Here is a 20785-nt window from a genome sequence, read left to right as displayed (position 1 = left end):
CAGAGACTGACATTATAAAAAACTGCAGTTTTGCCTCCCTCCCACACTGCCTCTTCTCAGTTTCTGGCTCCTATGCACAGGGGCAGAAAACTGCCACTAAGTCAGAGGAATGGGGCTTTTTCCCTCCTACTTGACAGAGGCATAAATAGTCACACATGCTGAAGCGGTGGAAATGCAGGTCCTGCCTAGGCCAGACTGAGTCAGAGTCACTCAAAGCTCCCTGTGGAGAGTGAATGCTGCTTACCATGAGTAACACCAGCCAGCTGCCGCAAACGGTAGTCTGGCTCACAAAAAGCTTCCGCGATCAAAGGAGAAAAGGAAATAGGTAATATAATACATGGCTGACTTCTCATTGTACAGCTGTGACTGCGTTTCAGTCAGGGACAGGCATGAGCTGCACTTACACTTACTTGTACTCTTTGGACATCTCTCTTTTTCCTTGTCCTGTACTTGAAACAGTTACTTGCTCTTAGTGATGATATTATCTTTGGTAACTGACAACCACTAGGAATACCTGTGTGTAGAAACTTTTGGTTTTGTCATTACTCTACATACTTCATTTCTGACTCATATGTGGACTAAGCCAGGGAGCACATAAATTAATATATTCTATCAGACTGAATTAGTCATGAGGCAAAATGCTCTTACATACCACATGTGGGTTTGGGTCAGAAGTGTAAATCATATTTAAGCACGAATCTGAAGAACAGGCCCTTTTCCAGTATGGAGACTGGGACCAAAACCACAGCATCCAGCAGGCCAGGTCCAGAAGTACTCAGGAAAGCAGCTTGCCCAGTCTAGCTGTTCTCACCCTACCAAGCACCATGATTTTGTCCTTCAGAATTCAGAAAGATTTTTAAAAAAAAAATCACATCTCTAGTTTGAGACATTTGCAATGTCATACAAATATGTCCACATGCATTAAATCTCTTTCTCCCACTGACTTTTAAAAGTAGCTTTGCTTTTTTTATTCTTTTATTTTTTTCTTTTCTGTAGCTGCCATTTCTGGATCGTACTCTGCTCAGGCAGGTCAGGTCTCCACCATAACACCTCTGCAACATTTAATCTTGTCCTTCTCCATGGCTTATCACTTTCCCATATTCCCTGTACCACCACAACTGTGATCATCACCTAGTCCAACCTAACCACCAACTCTTTTTCTTCCCATCCCCAGCCTCCCAGCAAGTAGCAGTAAATATTGTCACCAAGCCTGCCATCTGCTAGCTGCCACAGAGCAGGAGGTTGCTACTGTCGGGGCTGACACAGAGCTAAGACAACAAATAGACTGTTGCTGACTGCTACAAGGGGTTGAGGTGGGAGAGCTGCCTCCAAACCCAAAAGGAGATGGGGAAGAAGGGCACCTAGAAGCTCCTGGGGTAAAAGAGCACCTGATCAGCACCAGTGGCCACTACAGTTTGGGAGTGCAACTACATGGAAACCGTCTGTGCAGCAGCTTCCCATTTCCTCCAAAAAAAATGGTGAAGGGCAAAAAAATGGTCCACCACCCACTTGGACTACAGTGAACAGGATTATATCTCTATTTTTGCAGTGTTATATTCCACTGGGCACCACAACTTTCCCCTTTTAGGCCTCTTTGCAATAAAAGAATCTCAAAACTACATGTGGCAGAAAAGTAATTTATCTTAGCTGAACAACTGTGAGTCAGGATTTTTTTTTATTAACCTGTTTTTCCAATTTGCAGTGGTGTCAAACTCCACATGGATTTCAGACAGAAAAATCGCAAATATCTCCAGTCTGCTTAGAAAGTGAACTGCACACTTGTTACAGACGATTCCCCCTTTCCCCTACACCACAGAGCACTCACAGCTTTGCCAACATGCTCCCCTTTCGCAAGTTGTAGGCTGGGAGCAAGCACTATTCAGTTCCCTGGCTGGTTCAACTTTATTCTCTTTTTTACACTATGGCACATATTTGTGCATCATGCAACAACCAAATGAGAACATCTTTTCCAAGTGGTATTTCTTAATGGCATCTGGAGGAAGATTTGTAAGTAATGTCTCATGAATTGCAAATTAAAGCCTCCTTTCCACACTTCCATGACACACTTTTTCCTTTGCATTTTCCTCGTTATACCTTTTTCAGTCTGCATTTTGATTGGAAGCACTGAAAAATTGTAAAAATTGTTAAAACAAAGAGTGCAAGTATTTTTCTGCACCCTTTCTCCTCACTCCCTTTGATACATTTTATTTCTGGTTTTTTAAGTGCTTTGGATCAGGTCCTTGCCTCTGGCACTATTCCTCCAGCCTTGACTTATGTCTAGAATAGAGTCTTCTGGCACGTCTCTTGCTCCTCACTGCCTGGCTCCTGTGTGCAGAGCTCCTGTTTTTCATGGATCAAGGACTTAGGCATCTTGAGACTAGCACTAGCCTCTCCACTTGGCTCCAATTTCTCCTTTCCAGCCTCCTCACAAAAATGAACCAGGGTTTAACATTTAGTTCTCAATACTGTGCTCCTTTGTTTATTTTCTTCACATATATATTCTTTCTTTCCATGTCTGGCCACAAAGAGAAGAAAGCTGGTGGAACACCACTTTTGCCAGTTTATTATCAACTTTGAACTGTGAAAGCTGCCATAGTAAGGAGGTAGAGGGAGCAAGGGAGGACATCTAAAGGGAACAGAGTAGCCCATCACCAGGCCTGTTGCTGGATCTTCTGCAAGACCCCAGCATAAGTAAGTATCCCCAGAAATGTGGGCATTATTCCTTAGCCCTCTCCTTGGCTGCAAGTAGTCTTCTCTAACACTTCTCTAAATTTTAATTCCTCTTTTTCAAAATCCAAGTAGAGCACAGGGACTATATACTGGCACGCTGTACAAGGGTGAGATCTGAAGGATGAAATTGTAGGATTATAATCCTTAGTATTGCAGTGATATGACTACACTCTACTCCCCACAGTATGATGTACAACACAGAGAAAGTATCTTTTCAGTTGTCCTAGAAACAGAATTTTTGAGGAAACGAAAATAAAGGGTATTTGACTTTACATTAACTGGACAGATTTATTGGGCTAAAAAAAATTTCATTTTGTTTGTGGGTAAATTCAATTTCCTTCAGTCCTTTTAAAGAAGCAGATTAATTATGAAAAGGAAAGTATAAACAGGAGACACAGCAACCCTCCCTTTAAAAATGTAGAAATAACACATTTTAAAGTTTTTTAATATTCCCCACTCCTTCTTGGATAAAAACCAGAGGAAAATAACTGGGCTTATGGTCTTTTTGCGATCAATTTACTAATCTCAAGATTTCTTCTTCTTTACATAAATCTGGAATCATGACCTCTCACTTCACCCATAAAAGCCAGTGAGTACATCTAATCTAAGGTGATAGCTAGACTCTGTAGCAAATCTAGGCACCTGCAAAGTGATTCATCCTCCCTACTGCAGACACGTGCTCTCCGGCAATGTTTCACTTTACTAATCGCAGAGGAAATAGGGAAAAATCATTCGGACTTAACACCTGAGTTTTAATGGCTAAATTTAGATAAGATAAATTTCTGCTTTGTCTTCCACATCCTTACTGTATTTCTTGATTGGTGTTGACCTGATTTTTCTTGTTCCTAGAATTTGGGTACATACCTTCAAGAAGTCCCGGTCACAATCAGATCCATCTTCTAAATGGAAGGCTGTGAAGCTATAGTTGAGTGTGTTTCCTTTTGTAGTTTGGATAGTCCATTTGCAGTGCTCATTTAATGGGTAATTATTTGGATAATTTAAGCTTTCCAATATGCCGTGGCTGCGATTAACAGTCAGTACTTCCTGGCAAACTGAAAAAGAAGTGATAAATTATATTTGTGCAGTGCTTACTAACCCAGTATCTAAAAAAAATTACTAACTGAAGTTACTGATAGCATTACAAGGTGAGAAATATTTTTATACACAGATTAGAGAAAATAACTCATGCAGAAAGAAGATTGTGACCTATTGAAAAACATATTGCATCTATTGAAAACAAAATCCAGGCTTTCCAAACTTGAACCCTTCAGCTCTATTTTGTCCTTCTCTTCTAATACTTACAGACTCATCAGTATATGTAGTACGTATATTTTTTGGCAGTTTTCTTTAATTCTAAATACATGGCTGTTCCTGAAACATGTCTTCTCTTTTCTTTTTAATTAACTAATAATAGTAATTTGCCCTATCACTTGAAACAATTTGGGGAGGATGCTCAACAAAGACTAATGGATTAAAGCAGTTTATTTCAGCAAGCGGGAAAACCTGGCTAAAACAACAAATGGAATGTACACTACTTGTATTTGGGTTTTTTGGCTGCAGGAACTGGAATTGATCATGACATTCTTTAAAAAGAAGCCATGATTTTTCTCATGAGTCATCCAATAGCTTCCTAGCATAAGAACAGGACACTCACCTGGAATAATGAGAGCTTTCCTTCAAGGGCAGAGGAAATGAAAAATAAACCAAACTAGGTGAAATTACAATCATGGTATTAGCTCAGCAAGTCTCATTTTCCTGTATCCAAATTCACTAAAGTCAGAAAATATCAATGTGAGCAATCCCTCGTCTGGCACAGCATACAACGTGTATTGGGAGCCGACCAATGTAATGCACAGAGAATAAGGGGGCGGGGGGAGCAGGGAACAGGATAGGCTGTTTGCTTTGTACAGCAAATCCACAGGTTTTGAACAGCAGATATAGCTGAGATTCACTTGCAAAACTCTTTTATTGTCTGTCACCATCACTAGGGATGATACACCTACCTCCTGTAAATCTTTTTTTATTCTTTCCGTATTATTTACAGAGCAGCAAAGGCTGTGGTTTTAGGACTTCAAAATGCTCAGGATACCCCTGAAGGTTAGGGTCATGTGGTATGGAGCTTGTCTGCAAAGCTACACTGAAGCATACAACTATCTGAAAGGACAGGATGAAGAGCACAAAATGGATCTTGAAAAATGCAAGATGGATAAAAGCTGCTACCCCCTGCCATCAGGATTTTATTAGAAACAAATCAGACACAAAGGTGCCTTTGAATGTTCACTTGATACCATGTTTTCCATTCCAACATTTTCCAATTCATCACCACATTTCTTCCATGTACATGTAAATGCATCTGGCATCTAGGTGTCCCATTTTAGAACACTACTTCCTACATAATTTTAGCTTCTGGGCAAGCCATTGAAAGCTTTCTCTGATACACCTTCAGGAATTAAAAATGAATGTGAAATGTAGATTACCTGATAGCTCAGGTTCTGCATCTGAGTGCTTTGAAAGTGCTCTTTCTGTTTAATTAATGAAAGAGCAGGAACCCTTTTCTAGTTTGCTGCCCAAAAAAGACATGGTAGATGAATCTGTGACATCTTTAAGGAATGAAGGAGCCAAAGCTCCCTCACTGTTCTAATTGTTGTATGGGCCATGTGTGGATGAACAGCTTTGGTTTTCTTGTAATCCATTTACTATTCTCCAAACCCAGGACAACTTACTTTCTATAAACCTACAACAATCCCTATCACTTCAGCATGGCATATTTAGTGTACGCAAAGATGCTTGCAAACCATTTTGTATGTGGTGAAAGTCCATATTTTCCAATGTGCATTTAACCATACATGCTACAGTGTATAAGGAGAAAAGTAAAACACCAGGATTATATTCAAGGTTATGACCGGGAACAAAATAATTTGTCATGTATCTTCATTTTCTCCAAATGTTAATATTCTGATATTTCTGGGGTAGAATTATTTTATCAAAAAAAAAAAAAAGGTTTGCAAGAAAAATGTGAGTCTTACTAAAAGATACAAAAAAAAATAAACTTTTTGAAGTGTTCCAGGTAGGCTAAATGATCCTAAGCACCCACAATGATCCAGGATGGCTGCCTCAGAAGCAGCTAGAAGAGCAGAGAACCTTGTTCTACCTGCCTTCTTGAAAAGTCAGGAGACTGAGCGAGTGGAAGAGAAAGAGCAGCTCAATCTACCCTGTTACAGATGTTCAGCACTTGTTATTCTGAGTAAATCTGGAGTGGCAAATGCCACTGATGTAGTTAACAGAAGTAGAGCCACCTCACCAGCTTTCTTCTAGGGAGTAGATAATCTCCATCACAGGTAGATGGGCAGATAATTTTTAGCGCTCTGTTTTGTGACTGTAGCACACTAGAGAATCTGGGTCAATAATATGCTCTATACATTGTTCTCTGTTCATGAATAAGTAATATCATGGGCTGCAAGAAGTAGTTTCAGGAACAGGCCAAACTGTAGAAACATGTTCTTTACTTACTTACCCTGTTTGTATTTGGCTAAAAAACCTCCACCTTGCTGATTTCTATCTGTCCTTAGTTTCACATACATGCTGTCTCCACTGGAACGGATGAGTTGTGGTATCTGATTCCCACAAAATTTACCTAGCTGTTTAGCGTTACTGCTGTTGCCATCATATACCTTAAAAGAAAAAAAAAAAAAAGCAAAAAAAAAAAAAAGCTGATGGCATTACAAATCCAAGTAATTTCCCCAGAACAAACGTCTGCTTAGGGAATTGTTACTGGGCATACAAGAGGTTAAATTCTATTTCTGCTCAGAGGAAGCCTGACAGGCATTTCAGAAACAAGCAAATCAGTGGAAAAACAGGAAGTCAGTAACCGAATACTGGTGGGTTTCAAGGGGCTTACTCACCAGGAGGGGAAAACTGCACTTCATTTAAAATGTTAGAAATATGCAAATAATTTAAACAACAATACAAATTAAAAAAATTGGGATTAACAATAGAGTTATTAACACTGCTGTGCTTTTTTCCTTGTAATTTACGAAAAGAGCATATTAAAGCCTTGGTCCAAAACACAGCAAATTTAAAAGATATAGACAGATTCTTGTTTCAGTGGCCTTTCTATCTAGACATAAATGCTTTTCTTACCAGCAGCTACACAAACACTGCTGCCTTACCTCTCACTGCTATGTGATCCAAGGTAGCATATGAGTATGGAACTGTCCTGTTCTGGGTCTGTTCACTTACAAATATTTGCAGACCAGGGCAGCCATATGCTTTCCCTTGCCTGTATACTCATCATACCCAGCTGCCTCTTGTGGAGCAAAGTGTCACAGGGTACTTACTGCAAGGTAATCAAAGTTGCACTCTGAGTGATACTCTAGATGGAACTGTTCAAACTGGATTTCAAATGGGGTTCCTCGGCTTCCTCTGAGCAACCAATAGCACTCTGAATTGTGGTAATACGGCATAGGGTAGTTAGGAGACATGAAAATACCAGAAGCTGTCACCAAAGTCCCACCACAACCTGAAAACAGCAAAGAAACCAAACCAACATTTAACACCTAGAAGAATAGAAAATTAGACATGATGTGTGAGATTCCCACTACTGACCTCATTCACAAGCCCTGAACATCTTCATTGATGCCCTAAAAATCTGCATTTAGCCAACAGTGTTGTAAGCAAAAGAGAGCCCATGGCAGCTAGAAATATTAACTATCTAATTTGAAGACTGCTCCTGACAGATCATTAATCTTAAAATAGAAACCTCCCATTAAATTCTTGGTTACTGCTTTCCTAAGCATATGAGAAAGTTGATGCTACATTATATCTAGGGAATAATATATCCTCCTTGTGGAGAAAAAGAAAGCCCAAGAATCAAGAAAGTTGTATACTTGATCTTAACACCACAAATATATGTTGCTATATAATTAGCAGACATATTTTAGAAGATGTGGGGGAAAGAGTGAGAAATCAAATACAAATGAAAGATCAAAAATGAGATGTGTAAAATGGTTTTATACTTGATATGGTCATTTTACCTGCTGATGTACCATCCCAGTCTGCTGAAAATCCCCTTCCTGTGAAAAATACGTCACTTACAAACTTTATCCACAGCTTGTTACCATGAGAGATTATAACAGGAGGCAGGTCTGTACCACAGTATTTTCCAAGAGGAGGAGAAGTTTCATAGCCTCCATCTCTGGAATGATAGAGAAGAAAAACCTTGGGCAAAGAGAGAAACCATGAGAACTGTTAAAAAAATTACAAATCTTTAGATTCTTTCAGGCCTGGAAAAGACCAGTCCTGGCTCTTCATCTTCCACAGCAATACAGCTACCAAAGACTGGAGGAGTCCTGATACTTGCAGTAAGTCCTACCACAAGCACCTGCTTGATGAGTATGTCCACTCTCTCATCTCAATCAGCCTGTCCAGAGTCTGCCAATACAACAACATACTCAAGAATTATCTCAAGTAGAATTGATGCTGCAGAGGCAGGACTTTCTCTGTATTCTACAAGGTGGTAATCATTGGTGTAACCAAAGGTAACCTAATTTGAAGAAATAACAGTTTGCTCACTTCTCATTGTTTAGCCTGGCACAAAACCAGATGAGCTGACCTATAAAAACCCTCACGTTTATTTGCCACCACACAAATGGGAACCCATTTTTCAGAACTGATATGATGCAAGTTTTGAAATATTTTCTTAGCCTTCAGATAGCTCTCAAATAACCTCCCTGTTCTCTGTATGCCTTAGTATAGCTTCTAGGAAGATCTGTTCCATGATCTTCCTAGGCACAAAGGTAAGGCAGACAGGTTGGTAATTCCCAGGGTCTTCCCTTCTACCCTTTTTAAAAATGGGTGCAATATTTCCCTTTTTCTAGTCACCAGGGACTTCGCTTGACTGCCATGAATTTTCAAATGTCATGGAGAATATGTCACAAAACAGGCAACAAAACCCTTTGTTTCTGCACTAAGGAAAACAATCAGAATGCAGTGCATGGGAACACAGTCCACATACTCCACTTGCTCTGAGAACTGGAATTTACCAAGTGGGAAAGCTGACAATGGAGTAGGATGGGAGGAGGAAAAGGTAGTCTTTGAAGTTCTCTGGTAAGTCCTTTTCCCACATTGACAGAACAGGTGTATAGTTAAAACTACAGGTTCTGAACATGCCTAAGTGGATTTGGACAACTTCCATGGTGATCAGTAATAAGGACAAGAGAAATAATTAGGCTTGCCTGATTTCTACATGATCGTTTCTACAGATGTTACTCCGTTCCAAGCTGAAGTTGGTGAAGCGCAGCACAATTTGTCTGTTTATTCCCACTGTGATGGTGTATATGCACTCTATTTGGACAGGGTAGTTATTAGGATAGTTCGGAGATGTTAGCACACCAGTTTCAGTACTGTAGTTGTATGAGCACACTTAAAGAAAAGAAACAAGTATGAATTAATTTAATATGTATGCTAAATTAACAGGAAATTTCTATTCCCAACAGACAGAGGAACAAACCCCCTGTGCTCCTGTGCATTATAATTCTTTCTGGTCACATCTTACTGCTGAATGTCATCACTATAAACTAAAACCAGAATCCAGCTTTTCCATGGGATTTCTTACATTTGAGTTGATTTGTTCAGCTTTTACCAGAACACTGTGTCTGTAATAAATAGGCAACGTAAGAGTAGTTTCAGCTGCCTAAGTTGGCTTTGACCCAAAATCTGGGTAAGAAGAGAGAGGAAACTGAAAGGGATGGCTTTATCAACACAAAAGGTATGATTCCTGAATTTCTCAAAAGCAGCGGTGGTGGAAACTGAATGCAGTCTCTAGCTATGAGGAGATATTATATTGTTCTCAGGCACTCCCCACAATCAATCCGGGGAGATGGGGCTTTTACATCTCGATCTCTTTTCCCATTTTCTGGGGCATAAGTGACAATCAGTTGGAAAACAGTATAATCCTTAAATTGTGAGGACAAAACAGTTCTACTTAAGGTCTTATACTAAAATCAGCTACATTAATTCTACTGTAAACACTGTAGAAACATCTTGGTATTATGAGCTGGAAAGAGGAAAATAGTGTGGACTAACACCGAGGCAGAACCTGAGCAGTAATTAAAAAGCAGCTCTTTTGAAAGCACAGACACAAGGACTAGGAATAAAAATATCTGCTCTACAGTGGTACATGAGACATTTTAGAGAGAACAATTGTGTACTAGTTGGTCAGAGTCTGAGTAAGGTTTGTGATCTGGCTGCAAAAGGGGCAAGAACAAATGCGATCCATGTCAGGTGTTTTCAGTTGAAACAGGGAATATTGATGCCGCTGCACAAGGTAATAGTGACATGTCACCTGGAAAGATGTGGATAACCATGGTCACTGATGTTTTGGAAATCAAATGAGAATAAGACAGAGGTTGTGGAGGCAGCAGGCAAGAGACACTAGAAGAACTTAACTTGTTTAGTTTAGCAAGTGCAGGAGAACAAAAAAAAAAGATAAAAATCAAGAAGCTTGAAGAAAAGAAAATTAGAATATCCTCTCAATGTCAGTACAAGCTTTTAAGTTAAAAACTGTCCGTGAATAGATACACAGAAATCACGAGAAAGTTTCTGCCAGGAACTGCTGAGTTTCCAGGGCAATCATCCAACCAACATAACTAATGCAGAAAGAGGGAAAAAGTCCACTGGTTTTTAAGATACAGTTTGATTAACTTAATTGAGAAGGAGATCACACTATGTAGTTCTTGAAGAAAAAAAAAAAAAAAAAAAGGAAAGAAAAAAAAAGGGGAGGGGGGCATGAAATTTTGGCCTGTATTTGATGACTCTGAAGACTCATTCAGTCCTCCCTTTCCCTGTTTCAGGTCCTACATGCTGTAAGGAGAAAGCATTTAAGAAATCTACTTATATCAAATAGGCAGTGTTAGAGTAATTATAAAGTACAACTCAAACAGCAAGCAAAATATTACAATTAACTTTATATTCATTTACACTGGTTTTCACAGCTGCAGTGTAGTAATACTTGTGCTTAACACTTCAATACGTATAGTAATTTAGGATGACGTTACAGTTCAGGCCCTCCATGTCTAAGGCTGGTCATTTCTGTGTCTGTTCTCTATCCATTGTAACTACTAAAATGCCTTTGCTTTTAATGGTGTCTTTTTTAATAGCATTTTTTTTTTTTTTTCATTCTAGGTCACCTGGAAGTCTTCTGTTGAAAATGTTTTCTGTAGGATAAATACACCCAAAGCTAGCTACCAGGCTCATGTTCCTAATTCATCACAAGGAGAACAAAGAAACATGACACACAAACTGGCCAATAATTTTCTGCCATTGGGCTGTATTTTGGTATTGACAAGTCAAAAAGCTTTCATGCACTGGTTTACCTAAAATCATGATCTACAGAAGCCTTTCTCTAGAATTTTAGTCATTTGTGTTCCATCACAATATATGCTCTAATGTACGCATATAACAATCAGGTTAGTCCTAGTCACCTTAAAAAACCCTGTGCTGCTTTATAAACCCTTGTAATATCCTTGCTGTGCTACCAGGTCCTGTGGGGTTTCATGATATGTAGGCCTTATCATCAATCCACAGATCCTTAAGTTATACAATTTCTTGAGAACCTTGCCTGCAGGATTAAAAACCTGACAGAAATGTGACCCAAGTTTTTCTTAACAGCTCATTACACAAAAAGCAATAAAAAAGTAAAATGCAAATGTGTGTATATTTATTAGGTTACTTATTTTAAACTAATTATTTCCTCCTGATTTTGGAAGCATATGTGCCTGACTCATGCACACTTAATGGTTAGAGCTGTTGCAATACTGCCATTCCTTATTCACTCAGAAGCTGAGACCATGAATACTGGCTTTCAGCCTGGAGAATATTAAAATTGATGCACTAGAGAGGGCCCTTAGGGTAAAATTAGCAACATGGAAGCCAAAATATTATTATCAGCCCTTTAAAGAACAATTTCCACAGAATTGCCCAGGTTCCTTCCCTCACCAAAGTTTGCTTTCTTGAGAGTAATCCATACAGAAACTCATACCCCAAGTGCACTGTTTTAAACTGAATGCTGTATACTGCTCTACACTTCACAGTCTTCTTAACGAGCTAAGGGGGATAAGTACAGAAGGTGGACCAGTGACTGCCTTAGAAATGTCAGACTACTAGCTGCAGGGAAATAAATCCAAGTGTAGACTGAGCATAAGCTGCTGTGAGGATTAGGAAGAGCATAAACGAAACCATGTTTTTTCACCGCCAACTCTCTTCTGGTAACTGGATTCATTTGTTGTCTTCTACTTTCAGCAGGAGAGCTGGCACTCCCTTTGCACTCACCTCACTAACACTGCATTTGGGGTGTGCTTGGGCAGTAAAAGTTCCTTCAGTGAAAACTCTGGCAAAGTTAGCAGTGAAAAAGTGCTTTGACTCCTTTGCCAAAGTTCAGAATGCAGACTAATGCCATAAGGTGATTATTATATGCCTGGAAAAAACAGGAATTCAGTTTAGTTTGAAGACATTTATCGCAGCTCATGAAAAACTGGAGGAGGCGGCAATTGTCAAGGTTAATCGCACATCTTGCTTTGCTAGTGTGTGAGGTTCTGAAAGCTATTCAATCTGCTTTCTGATTTCGGTACTGAATGTGTTTGCTCTTCTGAAAAAAATGCCATAAATGGCAGTAACCCACTGTAACAGACAACAGTGAAGAAAAATGCCAGCTTTTGTATCGCTCACTCATGCAATCATGCATACTGCAGAAAATTATATCCATGTTTTTCCCCATAAAGAGATACTCATCAGTTGCCACAATTCTAATTAATCAAAAATAAAACTATAGTGTTGTATGGGGAGTTTTCTTTTGGTCTCACTCTGCCAAAGCAAAACTGGGATCCCTAACAATTAGATCTTTATGTAACACTACTCATGTTTGGAAAAAAAGGAAGGAACTATCACATGAAGCATATGCCTCTCCACAGGCAATGGAAAAGCACATCTGCATTTCAGGGCCTTCTGTTACTGCTGCTGGCAGATGCTAACCCGCTTCATTTTTACCAAGGCACACAAAGGTCCTTTGTAGCATTTCAGACCCTAACTCCTTAGAAACACTGGGTACAGCTGTTCAAAAAGAATCTCCAACTCTCTTCTGCTGATTCACACATAAACACACATACACTAGAGTCATATACGCATATATAGTCTAAGCAGACTAATACCTGATCAAACGTAACCAAGTTATAGTGGCCTAACAGGTTGCTAGTTGCCAGCTGATTGAGCATTTTTCCTGAGGCTCAGGACAAGCTGAGCAGCTGACCAAGATCATGCAAGACTTCAGCTTTTTTCTTTCTGTCTTAGTTCAGCCTTGTTCAACTGTGCCCTGTATCTCTGCACACACATATTTGTTAGACATTACTTTCCATTCTTGTCTTTGCTTGTTCAGCTGAAAATAAAAGACAGGCAACGTCCTCCCCATAACTACTGGGTTTAGTCAGTAAGATAAGAAGTGAGATGTCAACTTCTACTCAGCTATCAGTAAAGAAGAAACACAAATCCATACATCACTTTCAGGGGCACTTTTAAGTCCATGGGTTCAGAAATGTTTTTCTTTCTTTCCTCATCCTTCTCAAAACCTGACTTCTCCAGTCAAGTCATTGCCAGCTAACATATACCACACAATGAAACTATTTAAAACTGAGTTACACCTCTTGATAAACAGTATCATTCACAATTCAGGATGATAAAGAGGAAAAATCTTATCTTTCACCAAAGCTAGAGAATGCCCAGGAATAAAAATTCTATCACAAATGCAATCCGCTAAAAACTTTGAAGGCTGACTTTTCTCAGCAGAAAGGATGAAATTAAGCCTCTTTAATGAAACAAACAAATGAGAAAAAAATTTTTAAAAAAGAAGAAGGAAAAAAAATCCTCCCCCCCTCAATTCAAAGGAAAACAAATAAATTCCTGCTTACTTGTGAAGAAGTCAAGGACAATAAAATACATACAGTAACTCTAGTGCTAGTCCTATTGGAAAACTGTGGCCTGGATCTTTCAAGACCCTGAACAACACTCTCAGGAATGCCTGAGCCCTTTCAAAGATTTTTTCAACAATCTTACATTGGTTCACTGTGGTGTGGTCAGCCACAATGGGCAAAATAAACCTCTAAAATCTATCATAATACTTCCATGGCTATTGTGACATTCATCTATCTGGTACTTTGTTGCAGCACAATCAAACTAGTAGACTGCAACAAGGATTTACCTTGGTCAGATTCTACTGTCTGTGCTGTATTGTCTTCCTCCAGAGGCCTGGGCAGGGCCACACTGCCCCTCCTCAACCCAACCCCCTCTCCCACACTCCTCAGGGCTATTTAACCACTTAGCAGGAACGAGCTACAGCTGCACATTGTCCGTGTCAACCAACCCACTGCCTTCGAGGCAAGGCCACAGCTGCATGTTATCAATGCTGATCAACCCACTGCCTTCATTCCTCTACAGTTCCCCCATTTTGTTTTTAGGCTGGTCCAAAGGTAATGGGTTAACAGAAATTATTACTGTTAGTTAAACCAACCTTTCTATATTCCAACCCACTACCTTCATTCCTCTACAGTATTTGAGTCCTGGACTCTAGGAAATAAATCCAAATACTACTTTGCTTTCCATGTGACTTTCCCTTTTAAAAGACAGAAAGTTGGTCAAGAACTAAGTAACCCAGGTAACAGATAGTTTAAGTGGTCAATATACATTTTAAACAACTGGTTATCATGTGAGCACGTTTGACTGAAGGATTTCCATTTGTATTGCTGCATTACAAGCTATTCACAAGCTGGCAGACTGTTACAACAATTGTTTGCACTTTATGGACCATGGCCATGGTTGTGTATCATAGCAATCAATTTTTTTGACAGGCAATATAGCTTTGCCATTATTTTCAGGCTACTTTTCAACTAATTAATGTAACACAGATAAACCATGCTAACAAAAACATTCTTTGCTAAGATGCATGATGAAGAAAATTAGTGCTGTTCTACATAATTTTTTTTTCTATTACCCTTTTTTTTAAACTCCTATTTATTCTTTTTTGGGGGGGGATAATCTTGTCCATCTTTTCAATAGCTCATTCTCTGTAAAATAACTCCAGGCAAAAGTCTATTGAAATGTCTAATATGAACCAGAACAGCTTTGACCAGTTCTGATATTGGTTACACTCTAGTTGGCTAAGTAAACATAGCTCAAAAATATGAAGTATTCTCACTGCACAAGAAACGTTATTGGAAACATATTTTCCTTAGCAGAAAAATGAAAATAGGCAACAGATGTAAAGAAAAAAAAGTCCATTTACATGGTAAATCTCTCCGATATGATTATGTTCAGCGATTTGTTACCTTAGTGTAACTGGATATAAATTAAGATGAATATCAGGCCTAAACACCTCACAGTCAGAAAACTAAACTTTATATAATTTCAGGGAAGTGGGGAGTTGCTTCTCACAGGAAAGTCTACATACACACATGTGTTTGCCTTCTCTCAGGCCAGAGAAGCTTCAAAACACTTTATTCTTAATGAAAAAGGAATGTTAGCAGTCCAGTATTTATGACAACTGTATAGTACTGCTATGTTTGTTCTGGGACCAAAAGAAATAGATCTCTGTAAAGAAAACAGATCATAGTGTCAACCGCTCTGTAAGTTTATTACTCTCTGTTTCAGCAGTTACTTGCTTCTTTGTCATACTTATACAAACTATAGTGGTTGAAACAAAAAAGCATTTATTCTAGAGATCATAGTTCCAGGTCTGAGTGAGAATAAATGGAGAGTCAGCCCAGTTAGGCTGAAGAGTAGTAAAGATATATGTGTTAATTATGAGAAAAGAAAATCATATCTACTGTTTAGAGTTTGAACGAAGATATTATAGACTTCTAATTTCATATAAACATTTTATACAGTTTCTAGTTGTTAATAGCATTGAAGAGAAAAAAGAATTGCATTTTTAAGGCATAGTTTGAACCCATTCCCTGGACAATGATGATGGAGTTTGAAACCTACATGATGCATATAGCAGTGCTTTGGATGAAAGATGAGAAAATCCAACCACCATGGCAGTGGTAAAGGAGGGGAATATGGAAGAGAGGAGGCAGAGCAGTGAAGCTGGACAGCACAAAGGTAACACCACCAGAGAAACAGATAGCGTTACACAGAGAAATATAGATTCATGTTGAGTAAAGAATATTTTGATCTTGATGAAATGTGAGAAAAGCTGCTACAAGAACAGTTAGGAAAGAATCAAATCCACCCATGAAATACTAATCTGATGTAAAGCAAAAGAAAAAATATCACATTAACAAGCAACAATCATATTTACAGAAATCGCAGTCTGCAGCTGCAAAAGCAGGCTCATAAAAGACTGACTTTATACAGGTTATAATTTTACAATTTCTCACTAGTAAGAACTCAGTTTTCTAACTACAGAGTCTTTACCAGAAAAATTTTTTAAAGTAGAACCTGGGTTTTGGCCTATGATTTTCTAACAGATAGAAATTTCCTCCTTGGAATAGTTCTCATTAAATCTTAATTGTTTTTATTGGCTTTTTGGTTTCCATGCCAGATAAATCAAGTACGAATGAGGGCAGCTGAGAAAATGGATTATGTGAATTTTTAAATTGTCTGGTAGTGAATAAAGACACAGTGGCAAAATCTGTACCAATCTCACCTACACATATGTTTGAGAGATGAAATAATAGCCACATTTTCCAAGAAAGAAAGTTTTTTCGCAAGGTAGAAATTGGAAATTTTGCTGGTTGCAAACAGGTTGGAGAAACTCAGAAAGTGGGAAAAATAAAATTATTAAAGAAACTAAGAGCAAACAACGAACAGCCATTGGTAGTTTATGGCTGCATAGATGAGTACCATGGATTTCTTATAGTCATCTAATAAATTCCTTGTAATCTGCACTCACACACACAAACCACCTAGAAACTGGCTAACAGATACACAAATAACCCAGCTACAAGTGTATTATCACTTTTACTTTTTTTCATTGTCTAACTCTGCCTCTTTTCTGGTTTAATTCAGCTAGGCACAACCTATCCCTCTACTCATATAAATCCTCTTCTGCTACAGATCTGTGTTTAGCAGTGAGGGGAGCAATAGCCAACCCATGTATATTGCATCTATGAAACTGGTAGTTAAAGTCTTTCATCAAGAGGCTGCTTTTTCAAGCGCAGCTCAGTCACCGCTAAAACATTCTCAGTGCAGGAGAGATGCACAAATGCTGGAACAGGTATGGTGGGTTCAGCATAGTTTGAAAACACAGATGTGCTCCCATGCTGGAAAACCTTCAAATCAATTAGAATTTGGAGTAATTTCTCAGGTTTTCTCTGTTTTAGAGAACTAAGGGAATGAGTCTTCTCTTCAGTAGTCTTTCCCCACTGATATATGTCTTGGACCCTTAAAAGGAGATAGTTAAAGAACAGACTTAAAGCATAAAAGGAGCCTTGAACTCTTGTGGAAACAGAAACCTTGCACTCTGTTGTAATGAAAAAAACAGCTTGTGCTTTCAGGTTATTTTGCTGCTTTATCAGATTTCATCCTATATCACATTTCTCTGCCCATCATTAATATTGAACCTTAATATGGGCTAAATTAATTTTTATGGCCCCTGACAGTCTCCCATTCAAGTGAGTTGTCCATGATTGCTAAGCTTCCTAGATCACATACTCAGCTCAGAGCAGAGAAAGCAAATTCAGAAAATACTTTTCCTAAATAATTCATGCAGTTCTGCCATGTCAGCTCTTAACCGGGTTTTTAAAGAAAACAGCAGTGTTGCTCACAGAAAATTGCTTTCTGCTTCCTAGGGAGGAAGAAGTTTGTGAAAAAAGCACGATACATAAGAAGGGATAGGAGAGGCACCAGGCAGTCTTCTGTTAACACAGAAACTAATGTTCCTGCTTCTTATAGTGGTTATTTACAGTGACAGCTTAAAACTTTTAATCTGCGTAATGAACAGACTGACATACTACCTTTTGATGCATCCAGGGAAATATATTTAGCTGAGAAGCCCTCTGATGCCGTGCTCTGACTGGTCACAAAGTACACCATCATCACATGGCCACCACTAGTGAGAGACGGTGGAACTGATCTTCCACAGTACCTGCAGCAAAAGAGACGCCCTAAACTGAATGGCAGTACCTTATGAAGCATCTGTATTACTGGAAGAGGATTCAGCTTTCCTGAGACGTTTTAACAGGTATGCATACACAAATCTCTCCTTTGGATAATACAGATCCCAGCCATATAACCTGTATCGTGGGACTAAACAGCACATACATGTACAAGGGTGCAAATCTAACTTATGTGGCAAAGTCAGAGAAAAAACTGTTCATTAAGTTTTCAAATCCTTACTGAAGTTATTCCATGCTGTACCTACAACATATTCTGTTCTTTTGTAGGAGTCAGAGTGGCTGGCCAAATACTAAGGTTGCAAAACACTCTCCATTAGGAGAATAATTTGCTTCTTATTTTCCAAAATACTGCCATGTCAGCCAAGTACTTTACAGTCTGTGGCTGCAGCTGGGTACTGTTCCCAAGTAGTTCAGATGTTCCTGAATTCTAGGGTGGCAAGAAAATCCTGTGTATACCCCCAACTGGAGAAGGGGAAAACCAAAAAAAATCTTCTTCCCTAAGATAAAATCACGTATCAGGGAAAAGTGAAAACAAAATCCTATAAAATGCAGATTTTATGTCAGTTTTTGCTGAGATCCAAACACACAATCTTTTAAGTAACCTTTCTTTCACTTCTGCAAGTATTTCAAATCATGTCTTTTCCTGGGCACAGATATATTAATACTTTTGAACTTATTTCCCATAAATCAAAATATTAATGCAGCTGGACAATGCTCAATATTGAAACCTGTCCTTAAAAAAGCTGTCCTTCTGACACAAGTTAGTTTATCCCAGTATACTATTCATTAAATGTGTTTCTCATTCCTTAGTCAAAGAAAGCAAATTGCCTTTACTGTCCTAGGCAAAGAAATTGCTGCTGTTGTTTCTGTAATGCAGAGAAACTAACCTATACACAAAATTTAATGAAGCAAACTAGATGTCAAGATCTACAGAACAGTGCTCACTCTACAGTAATTAACCGCTGTAAGCTAATGGACATATTCACCTTCCCAATTTTTGCACAGTGCTGTTGTCATATATTTCAAGATAATCTCTTCTGCAATTATAATCAAATGCCAAGTTAAATGAAGTGAACATCAGGCGGATAAGGTAGCCGGGCTGAATGTTGATAATCCAGGTACAGTTAATACCATGTGGGTAGACATGCAGACGACCAGGACTTGTAATGTTTCCTTCCAGTCCAGTGAGAGTCTTTCCACATACTGTAGAGATTTAAAACATCAGGTAAAGTCATATATTTATAAGAAAGTTAGGCACTTACAAAATTGGTTACTTCTCTTTCTGAAATTTCACAGTCGTCTTTTCCTCAATGTATACCATACAATAACTGATTCGGAATTTATCTCCCATTACACCATCATAAAACTTGATGGCCAGCTGTTTTCAGTGTATAGCAAAATTTGGAAAGTCCCAACATTCTACACAGAACCAAAAAATCCTTACCTGTATCTGATGGCCGGTACTCAGCTCTGAAGCCAAGGTTGGTAAGAGAGGAAGCTCTGAATTTGATATAGAGATTGTTCCATGTAGATTGCACGGTAGATGGTACAGCTGTACCACAGTATTTCTCCAAAAGAGGAGAGTCTGTGTTGTTGCCGTCTCTGACCTGAAGAACAGTGCATTCAAAATATTCCATACAAATTTCTATTACATTAAAGTTTTAAGCATAAATGAATTCGTAAGAACCGTATAAAAGAAATCCTTAGTAAGTCAAACCTTACCCTTTCTTCAGCATGGTTTCTACTACAGGCACATACAATGCAACCTTATGACTTCCAGAGAAGCTCTCTTCCACCAAAAGCATGTCAGGTAGAGACGAGCTGGGATTTTACACCCTCAACAATAAGTGGCACATAAACCTCCACAACCAGGTCTGTCTATTTAAAGACACCTGATACTCATCTGATTATCAAAATGACATTTTCATCTTTGGAGAACCAAGAAAAAGTTTAGGATCTAATTATGAACCTGGAAAAGCTTTTATAACTGCTGTAGCAAGTTCTTGCCTGTCAAGCAGTTCTGCTTTGGTGGAGATAAGTATGAGAAGGAACATACAGGTAAGAATCTGTCTGCTATTCGTAGCATATGTGTATCATTTTTTACCTCAATGTAGTCTGAGTCACAAGTGGTTGCATTTCGAATGCCGAATTCGGTAAAGTTAAGAATCACCACTTTGCTAGCTGGCTGGGAGATGATCCACTCACAGGTCTTTGGGTGAGGGGATGTCCTGGGGTAGTAAGGTGAACGGATAGTGCCTGTTCCAGACAAGAAGCCTCCACAGGCTGCCAAGACACACCAAGAATCAGATTTTGTGATGAATGGTTTCAAGGAATGTATAATGTGATGCCTATCAAATATCGTTATGAAATTAGAAGAAAACCACCCCTAAAACCCTGTCTTCTTACAGCATCTACCACAGATCATCCAAGTAGTATTACGAACATATTTAAAAGAACATATTGCAATAAGTATAGCATAAACGTGCATGTATAGAAGACCAATCTAACTGTGCCATGAAAACTAATGGATTTGACTCACTTGTTTCACAGAGACACATAGATTTGTTGATGACTAAGAATTAAAAGACAGAAAAAATGTCCTTTTTTTAGGCAGATTTAGGCAGATTACAGCTATATCATCTTTAGTATGTTAGCAGTAAGTGATTTATCATTAATAGAAGCAACGAAGGGTGCATTTCCAAGCACGCTAGGAGAGCCGACTACAAACTTACTGCAGACATCATCTTAGTGTTTATAAAAGTAATAATAAATAGAGTGTCATGGTCTTCTTTCTTTTGAAGTTTGTCTTAAACCCATTATACGGATAATATAGCACAGCAATGACTGAAAGTGTTCGAATTACAAACAGTTCACTGTGCCAGTCACCAGTTCCA

The 20785-nt window shown here is 38.7% G+C and overlaps 1 protein-coding gene across 1 annotated transcript in view; it reads right to left on the bottom strand.

Annotated features, from left to right (window-relative positions):
* The window catches only part of CUBN (cubilin), a 155177-nt gene that overhangs the window by 101189 nt on the left and 33203 nt on the right, over positions 1-20785 (bottom strand). The window contains exons 23-31 of the mRNA XM_055708924.1: positions 19996-20174; positions 19336-19498; positions 18878-19094; positions 17730-17860; positions 8964-9150; positions 7764-7924; positions 7068-7249; positions 6245-6401; positions 3595-3782 (exon numbers count right to left, since the gene is read on the bottom strand). Coding sequence (XP_055564899.1) covers positions 3595-3782; positions 6245-6401; positions 7068-7249; positions 7764-7924; positions 8964-9150; positions 17730-17860; positions 18878-19094; positions 19336-19498; positions 19996-20174 — 1565 coding nt within the window. The remainder of the gene's footprint in view (positions 1-3594; positions 3783-6244; positions 6402-7067; positions 7250-7763; positions 7925-8963; positions 9151-17729; positions 17861-18877; positions 19095-19335; positions 19499-19995; positions 20175-20785) is intronic.

Source organism: Falco cherrug, chromosome 4 (genome assembly GCF_023634085.1).
Source record: "Falco cherrug isolate bFalChe1 chromosome 4, bFalChe1.pri, whole genome shotgun sequence".
Taxonomy (NCBI): domain Eukaryota; kingdom Metazoa; phylum Chordata; class Aves; order Falconiformes; family Falconidae; genus Falco; species Falco cherrug.
Note: the sequence above shows the minus strand (reverse complement) of the source record. Positions and strands in the feature narration are given on the sequence as shown.